This window comes from Hylobates moloch, unplaced genomic scaffold, assembly GCF_009828535.3.
Source record: "Hylobates moloch isolate HMO894 unplaced genomic scaffold, HMol_V3 SCAFFOLD_12, whole genome shotgun sequence".
In the NCBI taxonomy this organism is placed as follows: domain Eukaryota; kingdom Metazoa; phylum Chordata; class Mammalia; order Primates; family Hylobatidae; genus Hylobates; species Hylobates moloch.
The window spans coordinates 35627761-35654409 of record NW_026652287.1 but is presented as its reverse complement, the minus strand read 5'-3'; the positions used below and the strand labels follow the sequence as shown (position 1 = coordinate 35654409).

The 26649-nt window shown below is 51.2% G+C and overlaps 1 protein-coding gene across 9 annotated transcripts; it reads right to left on the bottom strand.

The window, feature by feature from the left end:
• TSKS (testis specific serine kinase substrate) lies at nucleotides 1-26649 on the bottom strand. Of its 9 annotated transcripts, none has more exons than XM_058426000.1 (11): nucleotides 26366-26649; nucleotides 25374-25602; nucleotides 8923-9018; nucleotides 8634-8717; nucleotides 7931-8014; nucleotides 7056-7348; nucleotides 5763-5957; nucleotides 4738-4911; nucleotides 2133-2268; nucleotides 276-475; nucleotides 1-180 (listed from the first exon to the last, which is right to left on the bottom strand). In XM_058426000.1, exons 1-11 carry the CDS (start codon nucleotides 26605-26607, stop codon nucleotides 24-26), a joined length of 1890 nt encoding a protein of 629 aa, XP_058281983.1. In that variant the 5' UTR covers nucleotides 26608-26649; the 3' UTR covers nucleotides 1-23. The 9 variants fall into 9 exon arrangements, with proteins under 9 accessions (XP_058281983.1, XP_058281986.1, XP_058281989.1 ...); XM_058426003.1 differs by having other exon boundaries at nucleotides 308-475; XM_058426006.1 differs by having other exon boundaries at nucleotides 276-432.

The following is a 26649-nucleotide window of genomic DNA, read 5'->3' as shown; positions in this document are numbered from 1 at the left end:
TTCATGCCAGCATGAGAGGCCATTTATTGTTCAGGGGCTGAGCCCTCATGTTTTGGGGGAGTTCCTGCACCGCTGCCTCCCCCCATTGTTCCCGTGGACCCCTCAAGTGGCAGGTTGCTGAGATGATCGTGGAGGGAGCACATCTTCAAGTGTAGATGGTCCAGAGTGGCCATCTTCTCCCTGTCGTGAAGCAGCAGGGAGTTGATGGCGGCATGGCTAGGTGCTGGGATGTTGGAGAGGAAGGGGAGAATCAGGCCCTTTCCCCAAGATCTCACCCTCCTCCCACGCCCTCAGCCTCCTTCCTCACTCCGGCTTCATCTTGTCTGTCAGCAGTAGGTTCTTGGCCCTCAGGGCCTCGTCTTGGGCCAGCCGAAGGGTGGAGCTCAGGGCCTCTGCCCTGACGTGTTTGGCTAAGGCCTGGCGCTCCAGCTCCTGGGGAGAGGAGCGTAGGCGTAGCTGGGCTTGCTGGACTGGGCTGGGGGTGAAGGGGGAACTAGATTGCGGAGGGCAAAGGGTAAGGTCCCATGGGGCCCACATTTCTCCCTCAGAGTTTCCCATCATGCCTTGAGCTTGAGACTGACCCCAGCATCCCACAATGCACTGGTCTCCAGATTCCGTTGTGGACTAAATCTGTGTCTGTCCTATTGTCTGTCCCATGATGCACTGACCTATGTCCCAGCAAGCACCATCAGTGCCTATCATCTGTCCCCTAAGCTCATGAACTATCCTACATTTGATATGTGTATGTGCCCCAGTATCCTACCACATGGTGACCTCCTATATTCCATAATTTAGAAGACCCCACATCTCCTTAAGCATTAGACCAGCACCTCTCACACAAAAGTCCTGGCCGGCTGCAGTGGCTCACACCTGTAATCCCAGCACTTTGGGAGGCCGACACGGGTGTATCACTTAAGGTCAGGAGTTCGAGACCAGCCTGGCCAACAGGGTGAAACCCCATCTCTACTAAAACTACAAATATTAGCTGGGCGTGGTGGCATATGCCTGTAATCCTGGCTGCTCAGGAGGCTGAGACACGAGAATCGTTTGAACCTCGGAGGTGGAGGTTGCAACGAGCCAAGATGGCGCCACTGCACTCCAGCCTGGGGCAACAGAGCAAGACTCTGTCTCCAAAAAAAAAAAAAAGGCCAAGCGCAGTGGCTCACGCCTGTAATCCCAGCACTTTGGGAGGCCGAGGCAGGCGGATCACGAGGTCAGGATATCGAGACCATCCTGACTAACATGGTGAAACCCTGTCTCCACTAAAAATACAAAAAATTAGCCAGGCATGGTGGCGGGCGCCTGTAGTCCCAGCTACTCGGGAGGCTGAGGCAGGAGAACGGCGTGAACCCAGGAGGCAGAGCTTGCAGTGAGCCGAGATTGCGCCACTGCACTCCAGCCTGGGCGACAGAGCGAGACTCCATCTCAAAAAAAACAAAAACAAACAAAAAACAGTCCTTAGTGCCCTGGTTCTCTATGTCCAACTGCACCAAGCCCCATGTTCTCTCATGTATTAGTCCTACAGCTCGGCTACATCAGTGTCCCACAATGCCTCACTTGTCTGTCTCACCCACTACAACATAATCCCATAGTAAATTAGGTCAACATCCCATAATACAGTGCACTAGGGCTCAAGTTCCACCAACTATTGGGCTGAGTGTGTCGTGCAATGCCCCAGGAAGAGCTGTGGTTCCATTTCCCATAACGCATCAGCTAAATGGGACCTACAGTCACTGGGTCTCCTATTTTACCTCAATATAGCTGACCCCAATGATCTTGTACAATGCACCGCCTCTCTAAAAGTTTAGAGAAAATCAGGCCTATGTTCTGTGAAGCTTTAGACTGGTGTCTGTCTCGTGTCCCACAATGCACTAGATCCAAAGTCCCATCATGCTTTAGGCCCAAGTCCATCTTCCGAGGTTTCATAATGATTGGCCTGTGACTCACTCACCACCAAACTGCTTGTCCGTCTCCCCATGCATTAGGGCCAAGTCCTTCCCCAGTGCCTGCTGCTCCCACCTCAGCCCTTCCCCTTCTGCCACACACCAGCAGTACCCTTGAGTCCGGGATTCTCCTCCCCTTGCCCCAACAGAAAAGTAAAGTGGGACATGGTGGCCCATATTCCCTGGTACCAGAATCTTCTTGTGTAGCCTCTGACAGCTGGGACAGGCAGGAGTCAGGCCCCTCTGCTTCACCTCGTCCACTAGCAGGGTCAGCGCTCGGTCCAGCAGCTGCTGCAGGGACTCCGTGGACAACTGCGACCCCTGGCTGGGGGAGGGGTGGTCACCAGATAAAGAAGCCCAGTACCAACTCCAGGATGCCCCATGCTCACCTGTGGAGCCTCCATTTGGCCTCGTTTCCAGTACGCACCTTATGCAACCTTCCCAGCACGGACTGTGCACCAGCTGTGCCTTGGTTTCCATGGTGCTCTGGGGATCGCTACTCCTTTTTTTTTTGAGACGGAGTCTGGCTCTGTCACCCAGGCTGGAGTGCAGTGGCGCAATCTTGGCTCACTGCAACCTTCACCTCCCGGGTTCAAGCGATTCTCCTGCGTCAGCCTCCCAAGTAGCTGGGACTACAGGCATGTGCCGCCACACCCGGCTGATTTTTGTATTTTTAGTAGAAACGGGGTTTCACCATGTTGGCCAGGATGGTCTTGATCTCCTGACCTTGTGATCTGCCCACCTCGGCCTCCCAAAGTGCTGGGATTACAGGCATGAGCCACCGGGCCTGGCCCGTTTTTTTGTTTTTTTTTTTTTTTTGAGATGGAGTCTCGCTCCGTCACCCAGGCTGGAGTGCAGTGGCACAATCTTGGCTCACTGCAACCTCTGTCTCCTGAGTAGCAGGGATTACAGGCACCCACCAGCACGCCTAGCTAATTTTTGTGTTTTTAGTAGATATGGGGTTTCACCATGTTGGCCAAGCCGGTCTTAAACTCCTGACCTCCGGTGATCCTCCGACTTGGCCTCCCAAAGTGTTGGGATTACAGGCGTGAGCCACCACGCCCAGCCAGAGTCACTATTCCTAAGGGCACCAGACAGCCCTCAGTTTCCAAAGGCCGTCAAGAACTAACACTTCCCATAATACACTAGTGAAACTCGATTTCATGTTGTACTGTGAATCCCCCTTTCCTACAATGGACCAAAAATGGTGTAACCCTTGGCTCCCACAATACACCAAGGTCTCACTTCCACCTCAGTGCACTGAAACCCTGCCTCCCCTCATGTTCACATCCCAGCCTTCCCACAATGCACTGGAAATATGATGCTTATAATGTACCAAGTTCTTTTTTTTTTTTGAGATGGAGTCTTGCTGTCGCCCAGGCTGGAGTGAAATGGCACAATCTTGGTTCACTGCACCCTCCACTTCCCAGGTTTAAGAGATTCTTTGGCCTCAGCCTCCCGAGTAGCTGGGATTACAGGCGCTCACCACCATGCCCGGCTAATTTTTGTATTTTTAGTAGAGATGGGGTTTCACCATGTTGGCCAAGCTGGTCTCAAACTCCTGACCTCAGTGATCTGCCCGTCTTGGCCACCCGAAGTGCTGGGATAACAGGCGTGAGCCACTGCGTCCAGCCTTTTTATTTTTATTTTTTGTTTTGTTTTGTTTTTTGAGACGGAGTCTCGCTCTGTCGCCCAGGCTGGAGCGCAGTGGCGCGATCTCGGCTCACTGCAAGCTCCGCCTTGCGGGTTCAGGCCATTCTGCTGTCTCAGCCTCGTGAGTAGCTGGGACTACAGGCGTCCGCCACCACGTCTGGCTAATTTTTTGTATTTTTAGTAGAGACAGGGTTTCACTGTGTTAGCCGGGATGGTCTCGATCTCCTGACCTCTTGATCCACCCGCCTCGGCATCCCAAAGTGCTGGGATTACAGGCGTGAGCCACCGCGCCCGGCCTTATTTTTATTTTTTGAGACAGTTTCACTCTACCTACCAGGCTGGAGTGCAGTGGTGTGATCTCGGCTCACTGTAACCTCCGCCTCCCGAGTCCAAGTGAATTTATTTTATTTTAATTTTTTTTTTTTTTGAGATGGAATCTCGCTCTGTCTCCCAGGCTGGAGTGCAGTGGCGCAATCTCGGCTCACTGCAAGCTCCGCGTCCCGGGTTCACGCCATTTTCCTGCCTCAGCCTCCCTAGTAGCTGGGATTACAGGCACCCGCCACCACGCCCGGCTAATTCTTTTTGTATTTTTAGTAGAGATAGGGTTTCACCGTGTTAGCCAGGATGGTCTCAATCTCCTGACCTTGTGATCCACCTGCCCTGGCCTCCCAAAGTGCTGGGATTACAGGCGTGAGCCACCGCACCCAGCCTGGTCCAAGTGAATTTCATGCCCCAACTTCCTGAGTAGCTGGGATTACAGGCACCGGCCACCATGCCCGGCTAATTTTTGTATTTTTAGTAGATACGGGGTTTCACCACGTTGGCCAGGCTGGTCTCGAACTCCTGACACCAAGTGATGTGACCACCTTGGTCTCCCGGAGTGCTGGGATTACAGGTGTGAGCCACCGCGCCCGGCCTGTACGAAGTTTCTCTTGAGTTCCACAAGACACTGATTTTAACTTGTAGAGTGGGAACAAATGAGGCTTCTAGTGCAGCAGGACCGACTGTTTCTACAATGCACTGGGATGCCTTGTCTCCCAAAATGAACAGCGCCCCACCCTTCACTAATGTCCCATCTCCTTCCTCATCTCCTTTAATGTTCTATTCACAAGGCTCCCAGAGGCAGGCCCAGCCCCGTTACCTGGCACAGCGGGCACAGTTGCCTTGGTGGGACCGATCCAGGTTCATAGAGAGGTCAGGCCCTCTTCGAGAGTTCTGAAATTGCCGCCCGAATTCCTCCAGAATGGGTTTCAGTGGGCCCAGCCCCTCCAGTTCGCTCCTCAGTGAAGCCACAGACACTGCTGACCGCTCCACCCTGAGGCATGAGTAACCAGTGCTGCCGGGTCGTCTCTTCAGCGGTATAACCCTGGCAAGACTCCACCCATTATTAGCCCACCACTTGTGTCTCCATCTGGTCAGCAATTCTCCACCCTGCCCTCCCCTCTCTGCTCTGACTGGCCTCACTTTTTGTATTTTATGTTATGTTATGTTATGTTATGTTATGTTATGTTATGTTATGTTATGTTATGTTATGTTATGTTATGTTATTTATCTATTGACTATTTTGAGCCAGGGTCTGACTCTGTGGCCCAGGCTGGAGTGCAGCAGCACCATCATAGCTCTCTGAAGCCTTGTACTCCTGGGCTCAAGCGATCACTCCTGCCTCAGCCTCCCGAGTGGCTAGGACTATCAGGGTGCGACACCACACCACTCCCAGCTAATTTTTAAATTGTTTGTAGAGATGGGGTCTCCGCTATGTGGCACAGGCTGGTCTTGCACTCCTGGCCTCAAGTAATCCGCCCACGTCGGCCTCCCAATGTGCTGGGATTATAGATGTGAGCCACCTCGCTGGGCCACCTTTTGTAGATTACGGTTTGGAATGCCCCTCCTAGTTCTCTAATTGACTTTCTTGGATCCCACTTGACCCCACCCTTTGCCCTTTTAAGCTATAGACCACACCCCTTCTCTAATTGATTCCACCCCTCAGGCCTTATTAGGGCTGACGCAACCCTTCCTGCTCTCTAATTGGTGTTTCCCGACGTCGGTATATGTTCTGGAATGCCTGGCCATAGCTGATTGGCCTACCCATTTCCCTCAAGACCCCGCCCTCGGGTTGGGATCGCCCTGCCCCTTCCGGTCTTCCCATGCACTGGCCCCAATCCTCACATGGTGCACAGCTCATCCGCCCGACCTCGCAGCTCCTGCAAGCCCCGCGCCGTTTGTGCCTGTTCGCGCTGTGCCCGCTCCCACTGGCCTAGGAAGCCGTCGACCCTGCCGCCCAGGCCCCCGAGCAGCCGCAGGGCTTCCTGCACCGCCCCCTCCTCCTGATGCCACCGGGCGGTCAGCGAGGACACCTCTCTCCTGGAGGGGCAGAGCGGGGGAATGGGTAGGGGCTAGGCTTCGACAGGTCCCCACCTACCCCCACGAGATAGGTGGGACACAACTCACCTATGTCGCCCCACTGAGACCATGCCCGTGGCTCCAGACCCACCCAGGTCTCCAAATTTTCTTGCACCCTCCATTTGGTGAAATTTGGTCGTGTCCTCCAGAGCCCCGCCTTTATCCCCTTCCTTTATTGGCTATCTTGGCCCTTTCCTGGTCAGGTCCCCAGCCTCTACCTGGGCTCCTCCAGACACTGGCTCCCCCAAGGCACTGCCCAGCCTACTCTGCCCCACTTGGTGCCTCCAGGACCACTCCTCTCCTAAGCCCCGCCCACCTCAGTTTCGCCAGGCCTAGACCTGCCTCCCAGCAGCCCAGAACTCAAAAGTTCCTCATTCTGTCCCTCCCTTGCTCAGGTCACTGCCTTCGGGGCACTCCCTCCTCTGCTCTTGGAGACCCCAGCCTTGTCGCCTTCCGGTTAAGATCTAGGCCAGGCGCCTAGCATGCCCCTCCTAGTTCTTTGGGAGGCCTGTAGTCCTAGCACTTTGGGAGGCTGAGGCGGGCGGATCACGAGGCCAGGAGATCAAGACCATCCTGGCTAACACAGTGAAACCCCGTCTCTACTAAAAATACAAAAAATTAGAAGGGCGTGGTGGCAGGCGCCTGTAGTCCCAGCTACTTGGGAGGCTGAAGCAGGAGAATGGCATGAACCCGGGAGGCGGAGCTTGTAGTGAGCCAAGATGGCGCCACTGCACTCCAGCCTGGGCGACAAGCGAGACTCCGCCTCAAAAAAAAAAAAAAAAAAATCTTTGAGGCTCCTCCCCTGTGTCCCCGCCCACCACAGCTCCTGTGGACTCCTCCCGTGTCTCTACCCACCTTCGTTCCTCGAGGCTCCTCCCATGTTCCCGCCCACCTCAGGTCCCCGAGGCTCCACCCATGTCACCGCCCACCTCAGCTCGTTGAGAATCCCGTTCCTTGATAACCACTTCCCTTGGGTCCCGCCCACCGCAGCTTCTCGAGGCTCCACCCCTGAGTCCCCGCCCATCTCGTTTCGAGGCTCCGCCCCTAGGTCCCGCCCACCTCAGCTCCTCGATGCCGGTGAACACCTTCTGCAATTCCTGCTCTCTCACGTAGGGGCCCTCACCTGCCCGAGGCCCCATTCCCCAGCCTGCGGGGACCAGGCCGCGCGGCCGCGAGGGTTTGTCGGGACTCCCTGGCGGGCCAGGGCAGCCCTGGGACGTGGCGGCGGGGGCCAGGCCGTTCCGGGAGAGGCCAGCCTCCGGCTTCTGTTTCTCCTGCGGCTCCTGCAGCTCGGCCTCCTGCCGTCGCGGCGTCTCATCGTGCAGCTGCTGCTGGAGGTAGCGCAGCTTCTCCTGGGCGGTAAGGGAGGACGGGGTCACAGCGTCCAGCCGCTTTCCTCCCGCAACCACCTCCCCCCCAAATCCGCTCTAGTACTCCCCGAGATTGGAAGTAGAACGCCTGTGGCGACAAGAAGTCTCACTGGCTGTCATTAGGGAGGGGAGGCACCATTTGAGGCCCAGTTGGACTCCAACTCCCGCTAACCTCCCACAGCCTGCCTCCAGGTATCCACCTGGCCCTCCAAGCCTTCCAGGCGTCAAATACCAGTCCTGGCCATTTGGCAAGAACAACTGAAGCTTTCTCAGCATTTTGTTGGAAAATGAGTGGGCATGTGGACAGGACAGGCCTTCTCACTTGAAGTCCAGCTCGAGTCTCTTTCTGGGACCTGAATGTGACTGCAGGGCAAGAGTCCCCCATCTGGGTGTTGGAGCCTCAGTTGAATCCCTCTTATCAGTGAGTTCTAAGGATGACTATGTGCACGAAGGTGCAGTATGGTGGTGGTGTCGGGGCAGGGAGTTCCACCTAAAAGTGTATCTTGAGTCCCTCGTGCATCTGACCTCCTCCCACAAATCCTGGGACTGCCCCCTAGCCCTTACCTCCAGCAAGGCAGAATTCTGCTTTAAGACGTTGGTTTTGATTTCAGCATCTTCCACAGACCGGGTCACCTTCCAGCAGTTCTCCTGGGTCAGACACCAGGGCGAGGGCCCTGCCTTCCCATTCCAGTTCCGCCTCACAACCCTTAGCCTGTCTGTTTCCATACAGGCTGCAGGCCTCCCAGCCCCCCAATACAAGATGCACTCACCAGCTCATTTCCTTGGCTAAAGGGATGGCTTCCTCCTTAGCCAGATGTGCCAGAGTGGTACCCCTCCACTTCCTCCCACCTCTCTTCGGTCCACCCATTCCATTTCTCCCCTTTCTTTTCTTTTCTTTTTTTTTCTTTTGAGACTGAGTCTCGCTCTGTCGCCCAGGCTGGAGTGCAGTGGCACAATCTTGGCTCACTGCAACTTCCACCTCCTGGATTCAAGCAATTCTCCTGCCTCAGCCTCCCAAGTAGCTGGGATTACAGGTGCCCGCCACCACACCTGGCTAATTTTTGTATTTTTAGTAGAGATGGGGTTTCACCATGTTGGCCAGGCTGGTCTCAAACTCTTGACCTCAGGTGATCTGCCTGCCTCAGCCTCCCAGAGTGCTGGGATTACAGATGTGAGCCACTGCACCCAGCCTCCTCCCCTCTTTCTTCCACCCTCTTCTTACTCCCATTCCCCTCTCCCCACCCACTCCTGCATCCCACTGGCTCACCTTGAGTTGAATGCAGTACCCCTCCAACTCTTCTGCCTCTTGCCGCCTTCTCTCCAGATTCTCGCTCAGCACAGAACACTCGCTCTGGAGCATGGAAGGAGGAGAGGTTAGCCAAGGACACAAGGGGACAGCCTGTGGAAAAGAAGATCTGGGCCTGGGAAGGTTCCTCTTTCTTCTGAGCCTCAAGCTCCCCAACTGAGCTATGGGTGCATTCTGCTGGAGGCAGGCTCCAAGAAGGGAACTTGGCCCTGGAGGAAGGGCAGGTGTTGGATATAGGGGGTCCTCACACCTGCAGAGACTGCACGTGCTGGTTAACCCGGTTGGTCTTTTCCTTCAAGCTTGTGATGGAGTCTTTGGCACGGACCAATCCACTGTTGACCCCACTCTGGGGAAAAATGGGAGACAGGTGAGTTAGTGGGTATGTGGGGGCAAGCCCCAAGCCCAAGAAAAATTCCAGAACTGGGAGGCTGTCTTTACACCTTGATTTTGCCCTGGAATGGCTGTGTGACTTGGAGTCAAGAGCTCTACCGCTGATTCTTAGCATTCCTGCGCGGCAAACCCAGGGGATAAAGGACCTTTCTTCATGGTGGGCTGGGAGAAAAATAGGATCCAGGAGGGAATGGAGGATGGAGGTGGGGTGCTCAGAAACGTGGAGGAAGGATGGACTCAACCAAACACTGAGCTAAATGTCCTTGGGGGCCGGGCGCCGTGGCTCACTCTGGTAATCCCCGCACTTTGGGAGGCCGAGGTGGGTGGATCACTTGAGGTCAGGAGTTCAAGACCAACTTGGCCAACATGGTGAAACCCCAACTCTACTAAAAATACAAAAATTAGCCAGGCATGGTGGTGCATGCCTTTAATCCCAGCTACTTGGGAGGCTGAGGCAGGAGAATTGCTTGAACCTGGGAAGCGGGGGCTGCAGTGAGCTGAGATTGCACCACCGTACTCCAATCTGGGCGACAGAGCAAGTCTCCGTCTAAAAAAAAAATAAAAGGCCTTGGGGTCCACAGCATAAAAAGATAAACTTTGAAAACACATGCCCTGTCTTTCTCTCCAGGAACTGGTGAATTACAAAGGATATTTGTATATCCTTTGATATGAACAATTGCTATGCACCAAGCATTTGTCTTGTCTTGTATTCTTCACAACTCCACCTCTTGAGGTTATTTGGCCTATTTTACAAGTGAGACAAATCGGTCTCAGAAATGGGATATCTCTTGTCTTCCCAGGTACTCAGCACATTAGGTGACCTCATCAAAATCTAGATTTAGAACCCTTGTTTTAAACCATGACACCATGTGGCCTCTGGTCATCATTACTTTATATCACATAAAGTGTTGTGCGACTCCTGCCAATCTGTGGTTCAGGAGGGATGCATGTGGTAGGATCCATTCTCCCAGCTTGGACAGTTACAGAAGCCTTAGCCTGGCACATGACTGCCCAACCAGAGACTACATTTCCCAGGTTTCCTTGCAGCTAGGTGTGGCCATGTGACTAAGTTCTGGCCACTGGAATGTGAGTGGAAATAATGTAGTCATTCATTTTTGGGGGAGGTGGGGGAGGGGGTCTCTCATTATTACTCTGGCTGGTGTGGAGCGGTACTATCATAGCTCACTAGCTCCTGGGCTCAAATGATCCTCCTGCCTCAGCCTCCCAAGTTGCTAAGAGTATAGGTGCTTGCTACCATGCCCAGCAAAATTTTAAAATGTTTAGTATAGATGGGTTCTCACTACGTTACCCAAGCTGGCCTCAAACTCTTGAGCTTAAGTGATCCTTTTGTGTCAGCCTGTAAGTGTTGGTCTTACAGGCATGAGCTACTGTCCCCAGCCTCCTTTTTCTCTCTCTCTTTCTTTATTTTTTTTTTTTAGCCTACATCATTACTTAGACTGTGCAGGATTATAGTCAATTTCTGAGTCATCCCTTAAAGGAAAAGAGTGAGAACTTTCCCTTTTTCTCTCATTTCACTGGAATGCACAATTGAGGGCTGTCTTGGACCAGCAGATAGAGGACACGAGACAGAAGGAGCCTGAATCCTTGACATGGAGCCACCATACTCCATTCCGACCACCTGTGAAGACTTTCAGGGTGAGACATTACATCTTCTGTGTTATTCAAGCTGTGTTATTTTGTGTTTTTTTTGTTACGGTAGTCAAATGTATAACTTCAATATCATTGACATTCTTTTTTTTTTTTTTTTTTTGACAGAGTCTTGCTCTTTTGTCAGGCTGGAGTGCAGTGGCGTGATCTCGGCTCACTGCAACCTCTCCCTCCCAGGTTCAAGCAATTCTCCTGCTTCAGCCTCCCGAATAGCTGGGACTACGGGCATGCACCACCACGCCAGGCTAATTTTTTGTATTTTAGTAGAGACAGTGTTTCACCATGTTGGCCAGGATGGTCTTGATCTCCTGACCTCGTGATTCGCCCACCTTGGCCTCCCAAAGTGCTGGGATTACAGGCATGAGCCACTGCGCCCGGCCTATCATTGACATTCTTATTTCACACTTGAAGGAAAAGAGACCCAGAGAGCCCTCTGCCAGCTGTTTCTGACCAGTTCCAGCCGATGGAAGGGAAGTGGGCACTGGTCGATGAGTGGAAAAGACAGGCATGATCTCTTCCCGTTCCCCCTGCTTAATGGCTGGAAGGCAGTGGTGAGAGCAACCGTCTAGAAATGGCTGAGCAACCAGAACATAGATGCCTGTAACCTGCTGCATTTGAAGAGCAGAGCTACTATGCTTATCAAGCATTTTATGTGGAAAAAAACAGTTCTCTTGGTTTCTCTCATGGTTGCTGAACTAATACACAAAAGATAGAATAAGTTTCCTCCCTTTTAAGATGGAGGCAGCAACACATTTCTTGCATGATTGCTCTGGGGAAGAAGTGTGATAAGAAATATTGTATCCAGTTAACATCAGCAAAATGGTGGATTAAATAATTCAGGCCGGGCACAGTGGCTCACAGCTGTAATCCCAGCATTTTGGGAGGCCGCGGTGGGTGGATCACTTGAGGTCAGGAGTTCGAGACCAGCCTGACCAACGTGGTGAAACCCCATCTCTACTAAAAATACAAAGATTAGCCAGGCGTGGTGGCAGGCACTTGTAATCCCAGCTACTTAGGAGGCTGACACAGGAGGATCGCTTGAATCCAGGAGGCGGAGGTTGCAGAGAGCCTAGATGGCGCCATTGCACTCCAGCCTGGGCGACAGAGCGAGACTCCATCTCAAAAAAAAAAAAAAAAGGAATTCAAAAATTCCACCCCTCCATAAAAACAATGAAAAAACTAACAAAAACCATAAGAAGCAGTTTTTTCACAATTCTGGAAATTAACCAAAGGCTTGCAGCAACTCAAGGAGCATTTATTCAAGAAAAGTGACTCTCGATAAAAACGGCAAGACTTGAGGAATTTTAACTTATCCTAGTCCTATCTCCCACTCCCTAGCTCAGCAGGAACCCTGGAAAATAACAGCCCACATTTCCCACAGGGAGGAAGCAGAATGAAGCTAGAACTCATTCAAAGCCTCATAACCCAAAGAAGAGTCATTCTATGATTGTTAAGTGATGCCTGGGAAGACCCCACACAGAATATTTGTCTTTCCTTTTCAGAACTGGCAAAGCCCTGAAAGCATCTCTGATAGTTGAAGGAAAGATTTGGATGTTTGTCCCCTCCAAATCTCATGTTAAAATGTCATCCCTTGCCAGGCACAGCGGCTCACACCTGTAATCCCAGCACTTTGGGAGGCTGAGGCAGGAGATTCACTTGAGCTCAGGAGTTTGAAAGCAGCCTGGACAACATGTTGAGACCCCATCTCTACAAAAAAAAAAAAAAAATACAAAAAGTAGCCGGGTGGCTGGGCGCGGTGGCTCACGCTTGTAATCCCAGCACTTTGGGAGGCCGAGGCAGGCGGATCACGAGGTCAGGAGATCGAGACCACGGTGAAACCCCGTCTCTACTAAAAATACAAAAAATTAGCCGGGCGTGGTGGCGGGCGCCTGTAGTCCCAGCTACTCGGAGAGGCTGAGGCAGGAGAATGGCGTGAACCCGGGAGGCGGAGCTTGCAGTGAGCCGAGATTGCGCCACTGCACTCCAGCCTGGGCGACAGAGCGAGGCTCCGTCTCAAAAAAAAAAAAAAAAAAAAAAAAAAGTAGCCGGGTGTGGTGGTGTGCACCTGTAGTCCCAGCTCCTCAGGAGGCTGAGGTTGAAGAATTGCTTGAACCTGGGAGGTGGATGTTGCAGTGAGCCGAGATTACGCCACTGCACTCCAGTCTGGATGACACTGAGATCCTGTCTCAAAAACAACAACAAAAAAATGCAACTCCCAGGCTGAGTGCAGTGGTTCACACCTGTTATCCCAGCACTCTGGGAGGCCAAGGTGGGCGGATCACTTGAGGTCAGGAATTCAAGACTAGCCTGGCCAACATGGAGAAACCCCGTCTCTACTGAAAATACAAAAATTAGCCAGGCATAGTGGTGCATGCCTGTAGTCCCAGCTACTTGGGAGGCTGAGGCAGGAGAATCACTTGAACCCGGGAGGTGGAGGTTGCAGTGAACCGAGATCATGCCACTGCTCTCCAGCCTGGGCGACAGAGCGAAACTCCATCTCAAAAAAAAAAACAAAAACCTGTGTGGCACCTCCTTGCTCCTGCTCTTGCCAGGTGATGTGCTGGCTCCATCACCTTCTGCTATGAAGCCCTCACCAAAAGCTGAGCAGATGTTGGCACCATGTTTATCAGATAGCCTGTGAACCATAAGCCAATTAAACCTCTTTTATTTATACCCAGCCTCGAGTATTTCTTTATAGCAATGCAAGAATGGACTAACATGGAGTGGGAGAGGGAACATTTGTAAAGAAAAAAAAAATTTACGCTTGTTTTAATGTTGCTACTGCCGAAGGCAATGGATAACAGTTGGGGTAAACAATAAAAAACAAAAAATCTTAAAAGGAAAATCTGATGGACACATCTGTAGAAGCCTTGAAATGTTCCAACAAATTCCTGGGAATGTAGAAAGCCATTGGCCTGTGTAGGGTTGTGTACATGCTTGGGAAAGTTCTGAGAAGGCCCCAAGCTTTTCACCGCTGGCTGACCTTGAAACCTTGAAACGCTGCACAAGCAGGAAGGGAAGGCTAAGGTAGAGTTGTAAATTGTCTGAGTGTTAAAGGTGCGCCTCATTAGGCACACAGAGCACCGTTTGGCAAAGACTAGAAGATTTTGTCGTTGTTGCAGTTTAAGGAAATGTCTCTCCAATAATTAGCTAACCACTAAAATCAGAGAACGGAGACTTCGGTGGCCAAACATGACAAAGAACACAGATACTACAGAAATAGTTCCGAAAAGTCTGTTTTTTAAAAAGCAACTACAGGCCAGGTGCAGTAGCTCACACCTGTAATTCCAACAATTTAGGAGGATGAGGTGGGAGGATTGCTTGAGCCCAGAAGTTCAAGACCAGCCTGAGCAACATAGTAAAACCTAATCCCTTAAAAAATAGTAATAAAAGGGCCGGGTGCAGTGGCTCATGCCTGTAATCCCAGCACTTTGGGAGGCCGAGGCGGGCGGATCACGAGGTCAGGAGATCGAGACCATCCTGGCTAACACGGTGAAACCCCATCTCTACTAAAAATACAAAAATTAGCCGGGTGTGATGGTGGGCGCCTGTAGTCCCAACTACTCAGGAGGCTGAGGCAGGAGAATGGCGTGAACTCAGGAGGCAGAGCTTGCAGTGGGCCGAGATCGCGCCACTGCACTCCAGCCTGGGTGACAGCGAGACTCCGTCTCAAAAAAAAAAAAAAAAAATAGTAATAAAATAGGCCGGGTGTGTTGGCTCACGCCTGTAATCCCAGCACTTTGGGAGGCCGAGGTGGGTGGATCACCAGGTCAGGAGATCGAGACCATCCTGGCTAACATGGTGAACCCCGTCTCTACTAAAAAATACAAAAAATTAGCCAGACGTAGTGACGGGCGCCTGTAGTCCGAGCTACTCGAGAGGCTGAGACGGGAGAATGCTGTGAACCCAGGAGGCGGAGCTTGCAGTGAGCCGAGGTCACGCCACTGTACTCCAGCCTGGGCGACAGAGTGAGACTCGTCTCAAAAAAAAAAAAAAAAAAAAGGATAAAATGGCCGGGCACGGTGGCTCACTGCCTGTAACCCCAGCACTTTGGGAGGCCAAGGCAGGCGGATCACTTGAAGTCAGCTGGTCGAGACCAGCCCGGCCACATGGCACAACCCCATCTCTACTAATAATACAAAAATTAGCTGGGCGTAGTTGTGGGCGCCTGTAATCCCAGCCACTCGGGAGGCTGAGGCACAAGAATCGCTTAAACTCTGGAGGCAGAGGCTAAGCTAAGATCACGCCACTGAAACTGTGTCTCAGATTAATAAATAAATGAATAAATAATAAATAAAATAATGGATTCAACAGAGAACTAACAAGGAACTAGAATACTGGAACACTGTAAACCAATCAGACCTAACCAACTTCCAAAGAACACCCTCCCCAACAACAGCAGAATGCACAATCTTCCCAAGTGCACAGAAGACACTCTACAGGATAAACCATGTTTTAAGCCACAAAACAAATTTCTGTACATGTAAAAGGATTGAAATAAAATTCACATAAAGTGTAGTTAAAGTATAGTTTCTTTTTTTTTTTTTTTTTTTTTTGAGATGGAGTCTTGCTCTGTCGCCCGGGCTGGAGTGCAGTGGTGCGATCTCGGCTCACTGCAACCTCCGCTTCCCGGGTTCACGCCATTCTCCTGCCTCAGCCTCCCCAACAGCTGGGACTACAAGTGCTCGCCACCACGCCGGGCTAATTTTTTGTATTTTTAGTAGAGACGGAGTTTCACCATGTTAGCCAGGATGGTGAGCCATTGCACCCAGCTAAAGTATATTTTCTAACTTCTACGACCTCAGTAGAATGCAATTAGAAATCAGTATCAGAAAGAAATTTGGGGCCGGGCACGGTGGCTCATGCCTGTAATCCCAGCACTTGGGGAGGCCAAGACTGTAGGATTACAAGGTCAGGAGATTGAGACTATCCTGGCTAACACGGTGAAACCCCGTCTCTACTAAAATACAAAAAAATTAGCCAGGTGTGGTGGCACACGCCTGTAGTTCCAGCTACTCAGGAGGCTGAGGCAGGAGAATGGCATGAAACCAGGAGGCAGAGCTTGATCGCACCACTGCACTCCAGCCTGGGCGACAGAGCAAGACTCCATAAAAAAGATGTGGAAAATCACAAATGTGGAAACTAAAAAACACTATAACGAGGCCATTGGTGGATCATGGCCACCAAAACCACCTCATCTCTACAAAAAAAAATTTTTTTAAATTAGCTGGGCATTGTGGCACACATCTGTAGTCCCCACTACTCAGGAGATTGAGGCAGGAGAATCATCTGAGCCCAAGAGGTTGAGAGGCTGCAGTGAGCTGTAACCATGCCACTGCACTCCCGCCTGAGTGACAGAGCAACATTGTCTGAAAAAATTTTAAAAACCCAATGGGTCAAAGAAAAAAATCACAAAGGAAATTATAAGATTGTTTGAGATGAAGAATAATGAAAATACAGCATACCAGAATGTAAGTGATACAGTGAAAAAATGCTTTAAGGGAAATTTATAGCTGTAAACACATTTAAAAAGAAGAAAGGGCCGGGTGCCGTGGCTCACGCCTGTAATCCCAACGCTTTGGGAGGCTGAGGTGGGTGGATCGTGAGGTCAGGAGATGGAGACCATCCTGGAGAACACAGTGAAACCCCATCTCTACTAAAAATACAAAAAAATTAGCTGAGCGTGGTGGCCAGTGCCTGTATTCCCAGCTACTCAGGAGGCTGAGGCAAGAGAATGGCATGAACCCGGGAGGCGGAGCTTGCAGTGAGCTGAGATTGCACCACTGCACTCCAGCCTGGGCAACAGAGCCAGACTCCGTCTCAAAAAAAAAAAAAGAAGAAAGATCTGAAAATCAGTATCTCAATGCCCCACCCTAAGAAAATAGAGGCCGGGCGCGGTGGCTCACGCCTGTAATCCCAGCACTTTGGGAGGCTGAGGCGGGCGGATCACGAGGTCAGGAGATCGAGACCACGGTGAAACCCTGTCTCTACTAAAAATACAAAAATATTAGCCGGGCGTGGTGGCGAGTGCCTGTAGTCCCAGCTACTCGGAGAGGCTGAGGCAGGAGAATGGCGTGAACCCGGGAGGCGGAGCTTGCAGTGAGCCGAGATTGCGCCACTGCACTCCAGCCTGGGCAACAGAGCAAGACTGTCTCAAAAAAAAAAAAGAAAAAGAAAATGGAAAAAGAGTAAATTAAATCCAAAACTAACAGAAAGAAGGAAATGATAAATGTTAGAGCATAAGGAAAATGAAATAGAGAATACAAAAACAATAATAAAAATAAACCCAAACGTTGGTTTATTGAATAGATAAAAAAAATTGATAAATCTTTAGCTAGATTGACCAAGAAAAAAGAGAGAAGACTCAAATTACAAAGATCAAGAGTGACAAAGGAGATGTTACTATCAACTGTACAGAAAGAAAAATGATTATAAAGGAAGACTGAACAATTGTATGCCAGCAAATCAGATAATCTAGATACAATGGAAAAATGTCTGGAAGCACACAAACTACCAAAACTGACTCAAGACCTAGAAAGTCCGAAAAGACCCATAACAAGTAAAGAGATTGAATTAGTAAAAATAATTTTAAAACTTCCAACAAAGAAAAGCCTAGCACCAGATGGCTCCAGCAGTGAATCCTATCAATCATTAAAAAAAAAAAAGAATTGACAATCCATTTCAAAGTCTACCAAAAAATAGAAGGAGCAGTTTGTAACTCAGGAAATATCTGATACCAAACAAAGAGATCACAAGAAAAGAAAACCACAGACCAGGCCAGGCGCGGTGGCTCACGCTTGTAATCCCAGCACTTTGGGAGGCTGAGGCGGGCGGATCGTGAGGTCAGGAGATCGAGACCACGGTGAAACCCCGTCTCTATTAAAAATGCAAAAAAAATTAGCTGGGCGTGGTGGCGGGCGCCTGTAGCCCCAGCTACTCGGAGAGGCTGAGACAGGAGAATGGCGTGAACCCGGGAGGCGGAGCTTGCAGTGAGCCGAGATTGTGCCACTGCACTCCAGCCTGGGCGACAGAGCGAGACTCCGTCTCAAAAAAAAAAAAAAAGAAAACCACATACCAGGCCAAGTGCGGTGGCTCACACTTATAATCCCAGCACTTTGGGAGGCCAAGGTGGGTGGATCATGAGGTTAGGAGTTTGAGACCAGCCTGGCCAAGATGGTGAAACCCCGTCTCTACTAAAAATACAAAAATTAGCCTGGCGCAGTGGCATGCGCCTGTAGTCCCAGCTACATCAGAGGCTGAGGCAAGAGAATCGCTTGAACCTGGGAGGCGGAGGTTGCAGTGAGCTGAGATCGTGCCACTGCACTCTAGCCTGGGTGACACAGCGAGACCCCATCTCAAAAAAAAAAAAAAAAGAAAGAAAGAAAACCACAGACCAATATCCTTTATGAATATGGTCACAAAAATCCTCAATGAAATACTAGCAAACTAAATCCAGCAGCATGTAAAAAGGATTATACATGATGACCAAGTGGGAATTATCCCAGGAATGCAAGGTTGGTTCAACATACTAAAATCAACCAATGACTGGGCGTGGTGGCTCATCCTAGCAATTTGAGAGGCTGAGACAGGAGGATCACCTGAGGCCAAAAATTCTAGACCAGCCAGGTCAACATAGTGAGACTCCATCTCTACCAAAAAATTTAAAAGTTATCTGGGTACAGTGGCATGTGCTTGTGGTCTCAGCTCCTTGGGAGGCTGAGGTGGGAGGACCGTTTGAGCCCAGGAGGTTGAGGCTGCAGTGAGCTATGATGGCACCATTGCAGTCCAACCTGGGAATCAGAGCAAGACTCTGTCTGTAAAAATAAATAAATGAGGCCGGGCGCGGTGGCTCACGCCTGTAATCCCAGCACTTTGGGAGGCCGAGGCGGGCGGATCACGAGGTCAGGAGATCGAGACCATCCTGGCTAACACGGTGAAACCCCGTCTCTACTAAAAATACAAAAAATTAGCCGGGCGAGGTGGCAGGCGCCTGTAGTCCCAGCTACGCGGGAGGCTGAGGCAGGAGAATGGCGTGAACCCTGGGAGGCGGAGCCTGCAGTGAGCCGAGATCACGCCACTGCACTCCAGCCTGGGTGAAAGAGCGAGACTCCGTCTCAAAAAAAAAATAAAAAATAAATAAATAAATAAATAAATAAATGTTACATACCATATTAATAGAATAAAAGGGCAAAAAAACACATGATCATGTCAGTAGAGAAAAAGCTTTTGACAAAATATAACACCCTCTCATGATAAAAAAAAAAAACCACTAACAAACTAGAAATAGAAAGGATGAAAGGAACTTCCTCATCCCAATAAAGGGCAGCTACAAAAATCCCACAAAATGTGATAGTTTAAAATATGTCCATAAATTCTTTCACATTCCTTTAAAGCGTGGAGCCGTATTTGCCTCACTTGAGTATGAGCTGGACTTGGTGACTCGCTCCCAGGAAATAGAATAAGGCAGGCCGGTTGTGGTGGCTCATGCTTGTAATCCCAGCACTTTGGGAGGCCGAGGTAGGTGGATCACCTGAGGTCAGGAGTTCAAGACCAGCCTGGCCAACATGGAGAAACCCTGTTTCTACAAAAAATACAAAAATTAGCCACACATGGTGGTGCACATCTGTAATGCCAGCTACTCAGGAGGCTAAGGCAAGACAATTGCTTGAACCTGGGAGGCAGAGGCTGCAGTAAGCTGAGATTGTGCTACTGCACTCCAGCCTAGGTGACAGAGACTCTGTCTCAAAAAATAAAAAAATAGAATAAAGTAGAATTGATGATATGTGAGGTAAAAGACTACTTCATAAGAGGAACTGTTTCTTATTTGCTCTCTCTTCCTCTGGGGAATGATAGCCTCAATGTCATAAGCAGCCACCTATGAAGAGCCCCATGTAGCAAGGAATTGAGGCCTCCAGCCAAGGGCATGTGAGTGCCCCATTTTGGTAGCACAACCTCTGGCCCCAGTCCAACCTTCAGGTGACTGCAGTCCCAGCCAAAATCTTGGTTGCAACCTCGTGAGACACCCTGAGCCAGGCCCACCCAGCTGAGTCCCTCCAAGTTTGTTGTTTGAAGTTTTGGTGTAATTGGTTTCACAGCAATAGAAAGCATTACACAAAGTGTCTTTCTAACCTGAAGACTCAGAAGGTCTTGGGTTTCCTGTGGGTAATTGTTCTGGAAACCAAGGCAACAGGACCTAGGGTCAGCAAATTTCTCCCAGTTACTAGCCGTATGACCTCATGCAGGGGACTTCACCTCTCTGTGCCTCTGCTTCCCTACCTGTGAAATGGAGATACAACTAACACCTACCTTCACAGGGTTCCCATTGTCCTTCCTCCTACCTGGAAACTGACACTCTCTCAACCAGGGTCTCCATCACCGCGTGGTTCTCTGTTCCCCTCTTTCCAGTTCTCTGTCCCCACCCAGCCTCTGTGTCTGTTCCTTCTCTCTCTGGGTCTCTATCCCCCTCCTCTATTTCTGGTCTTCTGACTCGCCCTGATTCAGCTCTGTCCCCCAAATCTTGGAGTCTCTGACTTATTTTTTCTGAATCTCTGCCTTTCTACTCTTTAGGTCTCCGTCTTTTTTTTTTTTTTTTTTTTTTTGAGATGGAGTCTCACTCTGTCACCAGGCTGGAGTGCAGTGGCACGATCTCGGCTCTCTGCAACCTCCACCTCCCGAGTTCAAGCGATTCTCCTGCCTCAGCCTCCCGAGTAGCTGGGATTACAGGCATGTGCCACCAGGCCCAGCTGATTTTTGTGTTTTTAGTAGAGACGGGTTTTCGCCGTGTTGGCCAGGCTGGAGGTCTCTGTCTTTTTCCCCAGGTTTCTGTCCCCCTTTCTAGGGGTCCTCTTTCCCCCACAGTTTGGGTGTCTGGACCTGTCTTCTGTCTATCTTCTCCTCTTTGCATCTCCATCTCCCTTTGTCAGTCTCTCTTCCTCATTTCGTGTTCACTGTGCCTTTGTCTCTCTGGGTCTCTGTCATCCATCCCTCTTGGAGTCTCTGCCTTTCCCTTCTCAGTATCTGTCCCTTTCTCTAGGTCTCTATCTCCCTTCTCTGTGATGTCCCCATCTCTCTAGGCTTCTGCTCCCCCACTGTCCTGCTGTGGGTCTCTGTCTCCCTACTTTGAATCATTTCTTCTTTTTTTTTTTTTTCTGAGATGGAGTCTCTCTCTGTCACCCAGGCTGGAGTGCAGTGGCATGATCTCAGCTCACTGCAACCTCCACCTCCGGGGTTTAAGTGATTCTCCTGCCTCGGCCTCCTGAGTAGCTGGGATTACAGGCACCCGCCACCACACCTGGTTAATTTTTTTATTTTTAGTAGAGACAGGGTTTCACCATGTTGGCCAGGCTGGTCTTGAACTCCTGGCCTCAAGTGATCCGCCCACTTCAGCCTCCCAAAGTGCTGGGATTACAGGCGTGAGCCACAGCGCCCGGCCCTGGATCATCTCTTCTGTCTCTGAGTCTCTATCTCTCTCACACTGGACCCATCTGTTCCTCCCCTTACAGCCTCTGTCCCCCACCCTCTGAGTCTCTTTCCTTCTCTCTCTGGGTTTCCACCCCTCTCTCCCTGGATCTCTCTCCTAATCTCTCTGGGTCTCTATCTCCCTCTCTTTGGGTCTCTGTCCCCCTCTCTCTGGATCTCCATCCCCCTCTCTCTGGGTCTCTCTTCCTCTCTCTCTCTCTCTCTCTGGGTCTCTGTCCCCCTCTCTCTGGGTCTCTGTTCCCCTCTCTCTCTCTCTGGGTCTCTGTTCCCTTCCCCTCTCTCTCTGGGTGTTTGTCCCCGTCTCTCTCTGGGTCTCTGTCTCCCTCTCTCTCTGGGTCTCTGTCCTCTCTCTCTGGGTCTCTGTCTCCCTCTCTCTCTGGGTCTCTGTCCTCTCTCTGGGTCTCTGTCCCCTCTCTCTGGGTCTCTGTGTCCTTCTCTCTGCCTGTCCCCGCCTTCTCTCTGGATGCAGCTCAGGTGCTGGGTGCTAGTTCCAGCTCCTGCTGCCCCCTCTCACCTCTCCAGCAGGCACCCCAAGGTCATTACTTTTTCCATTTCACAGAGAAGGAACCTGAAGCCCGTTAGAGGCCAACACTCCCCTGCAGCCCCATGGTGAGCTGGCGGCTGTGTCAGACCCAGATCCTGGCTGCCTGGGGCACTTTCTCAGGCTTCACGATCCACTGGGGGATGTGACTCAGAAATAGCTCTGGTGGGAGGCAAATGGCTGCAAGTGCTGCCTGAGGGACACTCCCCAAGAGAGGGCGGAGAGCTCTTCTGTCTGAGGGAGGAGATGTGTCCCAGGCATCCCTCCCAGCCCGGACTCTCTGCCCTGTTCTCTGCAGCTCCTCCTCCTTCCCTGGACCCTCGCCCAGCCTCCCCTCTGGCCTCCCTGCTTCAGTCTCTCCCCTCCAAACATCCCCCACTCAGCCCAGGGGAGTCTTGGGGGAGAGAAAGCCCTTTTGCATTAGTGACAAAAGCAGCAGCCTTCTTGTCTTGGTCCTGCTTCTTACGACCCCTCCAACCTTGACCTTGTGGAGGTTACTACACCGGAATTTTGCTCTTGTTGCCCAGGCCGGAGTGCAATGGCACGATCTCGGTTCACTGCAACCTCTGCCTCCGAGGTTCAAATGATTCTTCTGCCTCAGCCTCCCACATAGCTGGGATTACAGGCATGTGCCACCACATCCGGCTAATTGTATATTTTTAGTAGAGATGGGGTTTCTCCATGTTGATCAGGCTGGTCTGGAATTACTAACCTCAGATGATCTGCCCGCCTCAGCCTCCCAAAGTGCTGGGATTACAGGCATGAGCCACCAAGCCCGGCCTCAAAAATTTTTTTTTAAAATTAGCTGGATGAAGCCGGGCGTGGTGGCTCATGCCTGTAATCCCAGCAGTTTGGGAGGCTAAGGCAGGCAGATGACAAGGTCAAGAGATCGAGACCATCCTGGCCAACATGGTGAAACCCCGTCTCTACTAAAAATACAAAAATTAGCTGGGTGTGGTGGCGCGCACCTGTAGTCCCAGCTACTTGGGAGGCTGAGGCAGGAGAATGGCTTGAACCTGGGAGGTGGAGGTTGCAGTGAGCTGAGATCACACCACTGCACTCCAGCCTGGCAACAGAGCGAGACTCCGTCTCAAAAAAAATAAAAATAAAAATTAGCTGGGTGTGTGGCATGCGCCTGTAGCTACAGCTACTTGGGAGGCTGAGGTGGGAGGATCACCTGGGCCTGGGGAGGCCAAGGCTGCAGTGAGCCAAGATTGTGCCTGGACTGTCATGCTGTCACTCCAGCCTGGGCAACAGAACAAGACCCAGTCTCAAAAAAAAAAAAGAAAGAAAAAAATTTGTTTAGCTGGGCACAGTGGTGTGCACCTGCAGTCCCAGCTACATGGGAGGTCAAGGTGGAAAGATTGCTTAAGCCCAAGGGTTTGAGGTTGCAGTGAGCTATTATCATGCCACTGCACTCCAGCCTGGGCAACAGAGTGAGACCCTGTCTCAAAAAATAAAAAGAAAAAGAAAGAAAAACAGAGGCCAGGTGCAGTGGCTCACGCCCGTCATCCTAGCACTTTGGGAGGCTGAGGCAGGTGGTCATCTGAGGTCAGGAGTTCGAGACCAGCCTGGCCAACATGGTGAAACCCCGTCTCTACTGAAAATACAAAAATTAGTCAGGTGTGGTGGCGCTCTTGTAATCCCAGCTACTTGGGAGGCTGAGGTGGGAGAATCACTTGAACCTGAGAGGTGGAGTTTGCAGTGAGCCAAGATCATGCCACTGTACTCCAGCCTGGCTACAGAGTGAGACTCCATCTCAAAAAATAAAGAAAGAAAAAGAGATATTTGTTAGAAAGAATAAATGTGGCTGGGCATGGTGTTGCACTCCTGTAATCCCAGCACTTTGGGAGGCTGAGGCCCAAAAATTGCTTGAGCTTAAGACCAGACTGCACAACATTGTGAGACTCTGTCTCTACAAAAATTATTATTATTATTATTTTTGACAGAGTCTCGCTATGTCGCCCAGGCTGGAGTGCAGTGGTGTGATCTCGGCTCACTGCAACCTCCGCCTCCCGGGTTCAAGCAATTCTCCTGCCTCAGCCTCCGCAGTAGCTGGGACTACAGGTGCCGGCCACCACAGGCACAGACCACCACGCCCAGCTAATTTTTGTATTTTTAGTAGAGACGGGGGTTTCACCATATTGGCCAGACTGGTCTCGAACTCCTGACCTCATGATCCACCCGCCTCGGCCTCCCAAAGTGCTGAGATTATAGGTCACTGCGCCTGGCCTACAAAAATTTTTTTTTAAATCAGCCAGGTGTGTGCCTGTGGTCCCAGCTACTCAGAAGGCTGAGATGGGAGGATCCTTTGAGCCCAGGAGTTCGAGGCTGCAGTGAGTTGTGATTGCACCACTGCACTCCAGCCTGGGAGACAGAGCAAGACCCTACTTTAAAAATAAACAAACAAAAGCTGGGCGTGGTGGCCAATGCCTGTAATCTCAGCACTTTGGGAGGCCAAGGTGGTCAGATCACCTGAGGTCCGGAGTTTGAGACCAGCCTGACCAACATGGAGAAACCCTGCCTCTACTAAAAATACAAAATTAGCCGGGTGTGGTGGCACATGCCTGTAATCCCAGCTACTCGGGAGGCTGAGGCAGGAGAATGGCTTGAACTCAGCCGGGAAGTGGAGGTTGCTGTGAGCCAAGATCACGCCATTGCACTCCAGCCTGGGCAAGAAGAGCGAAACTCCATCTCAAAAAATAAATAAATAAATAAATAAAATTTAAAAATAAAGGAACGAATGTATGCATCTCCATTTTACAGATGAGGAAACCAGGGCTCCCTGAACATAGAAAGTGCTAGTGAATCTTATCAGCATCATTGAGATCATGGCTATTGTTAGTGTGGTTCTCAGTATCTGGTAGAGCCTGTTTCAGGCCTGGCGCAGGGGAAGCCAGGTGGGGGGTGAGGATCAGAGGTGCAGTGAGTTAAAGGACCCACTTGTAACCCTCTATACTTTTGCCAGAAATTCCCTAAATCCCCCTAAATCTTGCTCATCTCTCAGTTTTTGCCCCAGATTCTTAGCTGACTCCCCTCAGAGAACTCCTACTCACTCACTAAGGTCCAGCTGCAAGACATCCTCCTCCAGGAAGCTCTCCCTGCTACCCCCGAGCCTGGCTTGAGGGGCCCTTCTCTGGGATCTTCTCCGTTAGGGAATTTCTCACCCTAGTCTGTGTCTTTTGCCCCCACGAGACTGGGAGCTGCCCAAGCACAGGGATCTGGCCTGTTTCCTGAGCCCAGCCTCACTGGGGACATTTGGGAGTGACTGTATGAACTGAAGACCACCCAGGCCAGGCACGGTGGCTGTTGCCTGTAATCCCAGCACTGTGGGAGGCCGAGGCGGGAGGATCACTTGAGCCCAGGAGTTTGAGACCATCTTGGGCAACACAGTGAGACTGTCTCTAAAGGAAGAAAAAAAAAAAAAAAAAAAAGACCAACTCCCAGATTCGTGGCTGGCTGTCAGAGAAGGAGGAGGCAGTTCCCAGTTAGTTCCTCTGGGTCTCAAAGAATGACCAGAACGTTCTAACTCCAAGTCAAAAACACCTCACCCCCGTCCTAAGTATTTGCTACCACCTCGTGGAGGACCTCGGTCTTCCCCAGCGGGTGTGGGGGGCCCTCACCAGGATTTCCCTGATGTCTGCATCATCCGGATCCCAGGGTAGGATGGGGGAGGCAGGGGGCCCAGCCAGCGTGAGTTGGCCGCTGAGGTCTTCCACTGTGGAGTCTGTCCCCGTGGAGTCGGTGGGCTCCATGGCGGCCAGGTTGAGCAGTGACACATTGGTGCAGGCTGAGGACCGTCTGAGGTTCAGGCACCAGTGCATGGGCTGGTGGGACATCTGGGGCTCCACCCTGCAGAGGAGAAACAGGCAGAAAGGTGGAGAAGCAGCCCCAAGGTGTCTGGCCCCTCCTGCCTTCCTTTCTGCATACCTCACCCCCTGTGACTCCACCATCACTGTATACAAGTTTCTCCCTTCTCTGTCCCGCTGCCTACTTTATTCTCCTTCCCGCGCTGCTTACTTTCTTTTTTTTCTTTCTTTCTTTTTTCTTTTCTTTTCTTTTTTTTTCTTTTTTTTTGAGACATCGTCTCACTCTGTTGCTCAGGCTGGAGTGCAGTGGCGAGATCTCAGCTCACTGCAACCTCTGACTCCGGGTCCCAGTTCAAGCAATTCTCCTGCCTCAGCCTCCTGTGTAGCTGGGGTTATAGGCATGTGCCATCACATCCAGCTAATTTTAGTATTTTTAGTAGAGATGGGGTTTCACCATGTTGGCCAGGCTGGTCTTGAACTCCTGACCTCATGATCCACCTGCCTCGGCCTCCCAAACTGCTGGGATTACAGGCGTGAGCCACTGTGCCCGGCCACCACTGCCTACTTTCTTCTCCTTCCCTGCTGCCTACTTTCTCCTCCCTTCTCTGCCCCCGCCACCTACTTTCTTCTTCATTCACTAGCCTCCCTTCTCCTTCTTCCCTCCCCACTGGCTTTTTCCTCCCTCCATCCATCCCCAGTACCTTCTTCCTCTCTACCTCCCTGCGACTTGATGTCTTCTTCACTGCTGCCCTCTTTCCTGCCCCCCACCCGCTGGCTTTTCCCCCTCCCCTTCCTCCAGCACCCACAGTCGGACTCCTGCTCCGTTGGAGGCAGTGCTGGGCATTAGAACCATCCCTGACAGGGTGCAACAAACCCACTCGTGGAACGACACGGCCTTCTTTTTCTTCGGGATCCCCTTGGCCGGGCTGGTCACCCCCCGGGGAGCCTCTGGGACTAGCTGGGAGCAGCTCTCCACCCCCGTGGGGGTGTCCCCGGCCTCATGGATCTCTTTGGACTGCCAGATCGTCTTCACCACCACGCTCGCCATGGCGTGGGGGTCTGGCTCCCAGGGAGGGGCTCCTTCCTCTGA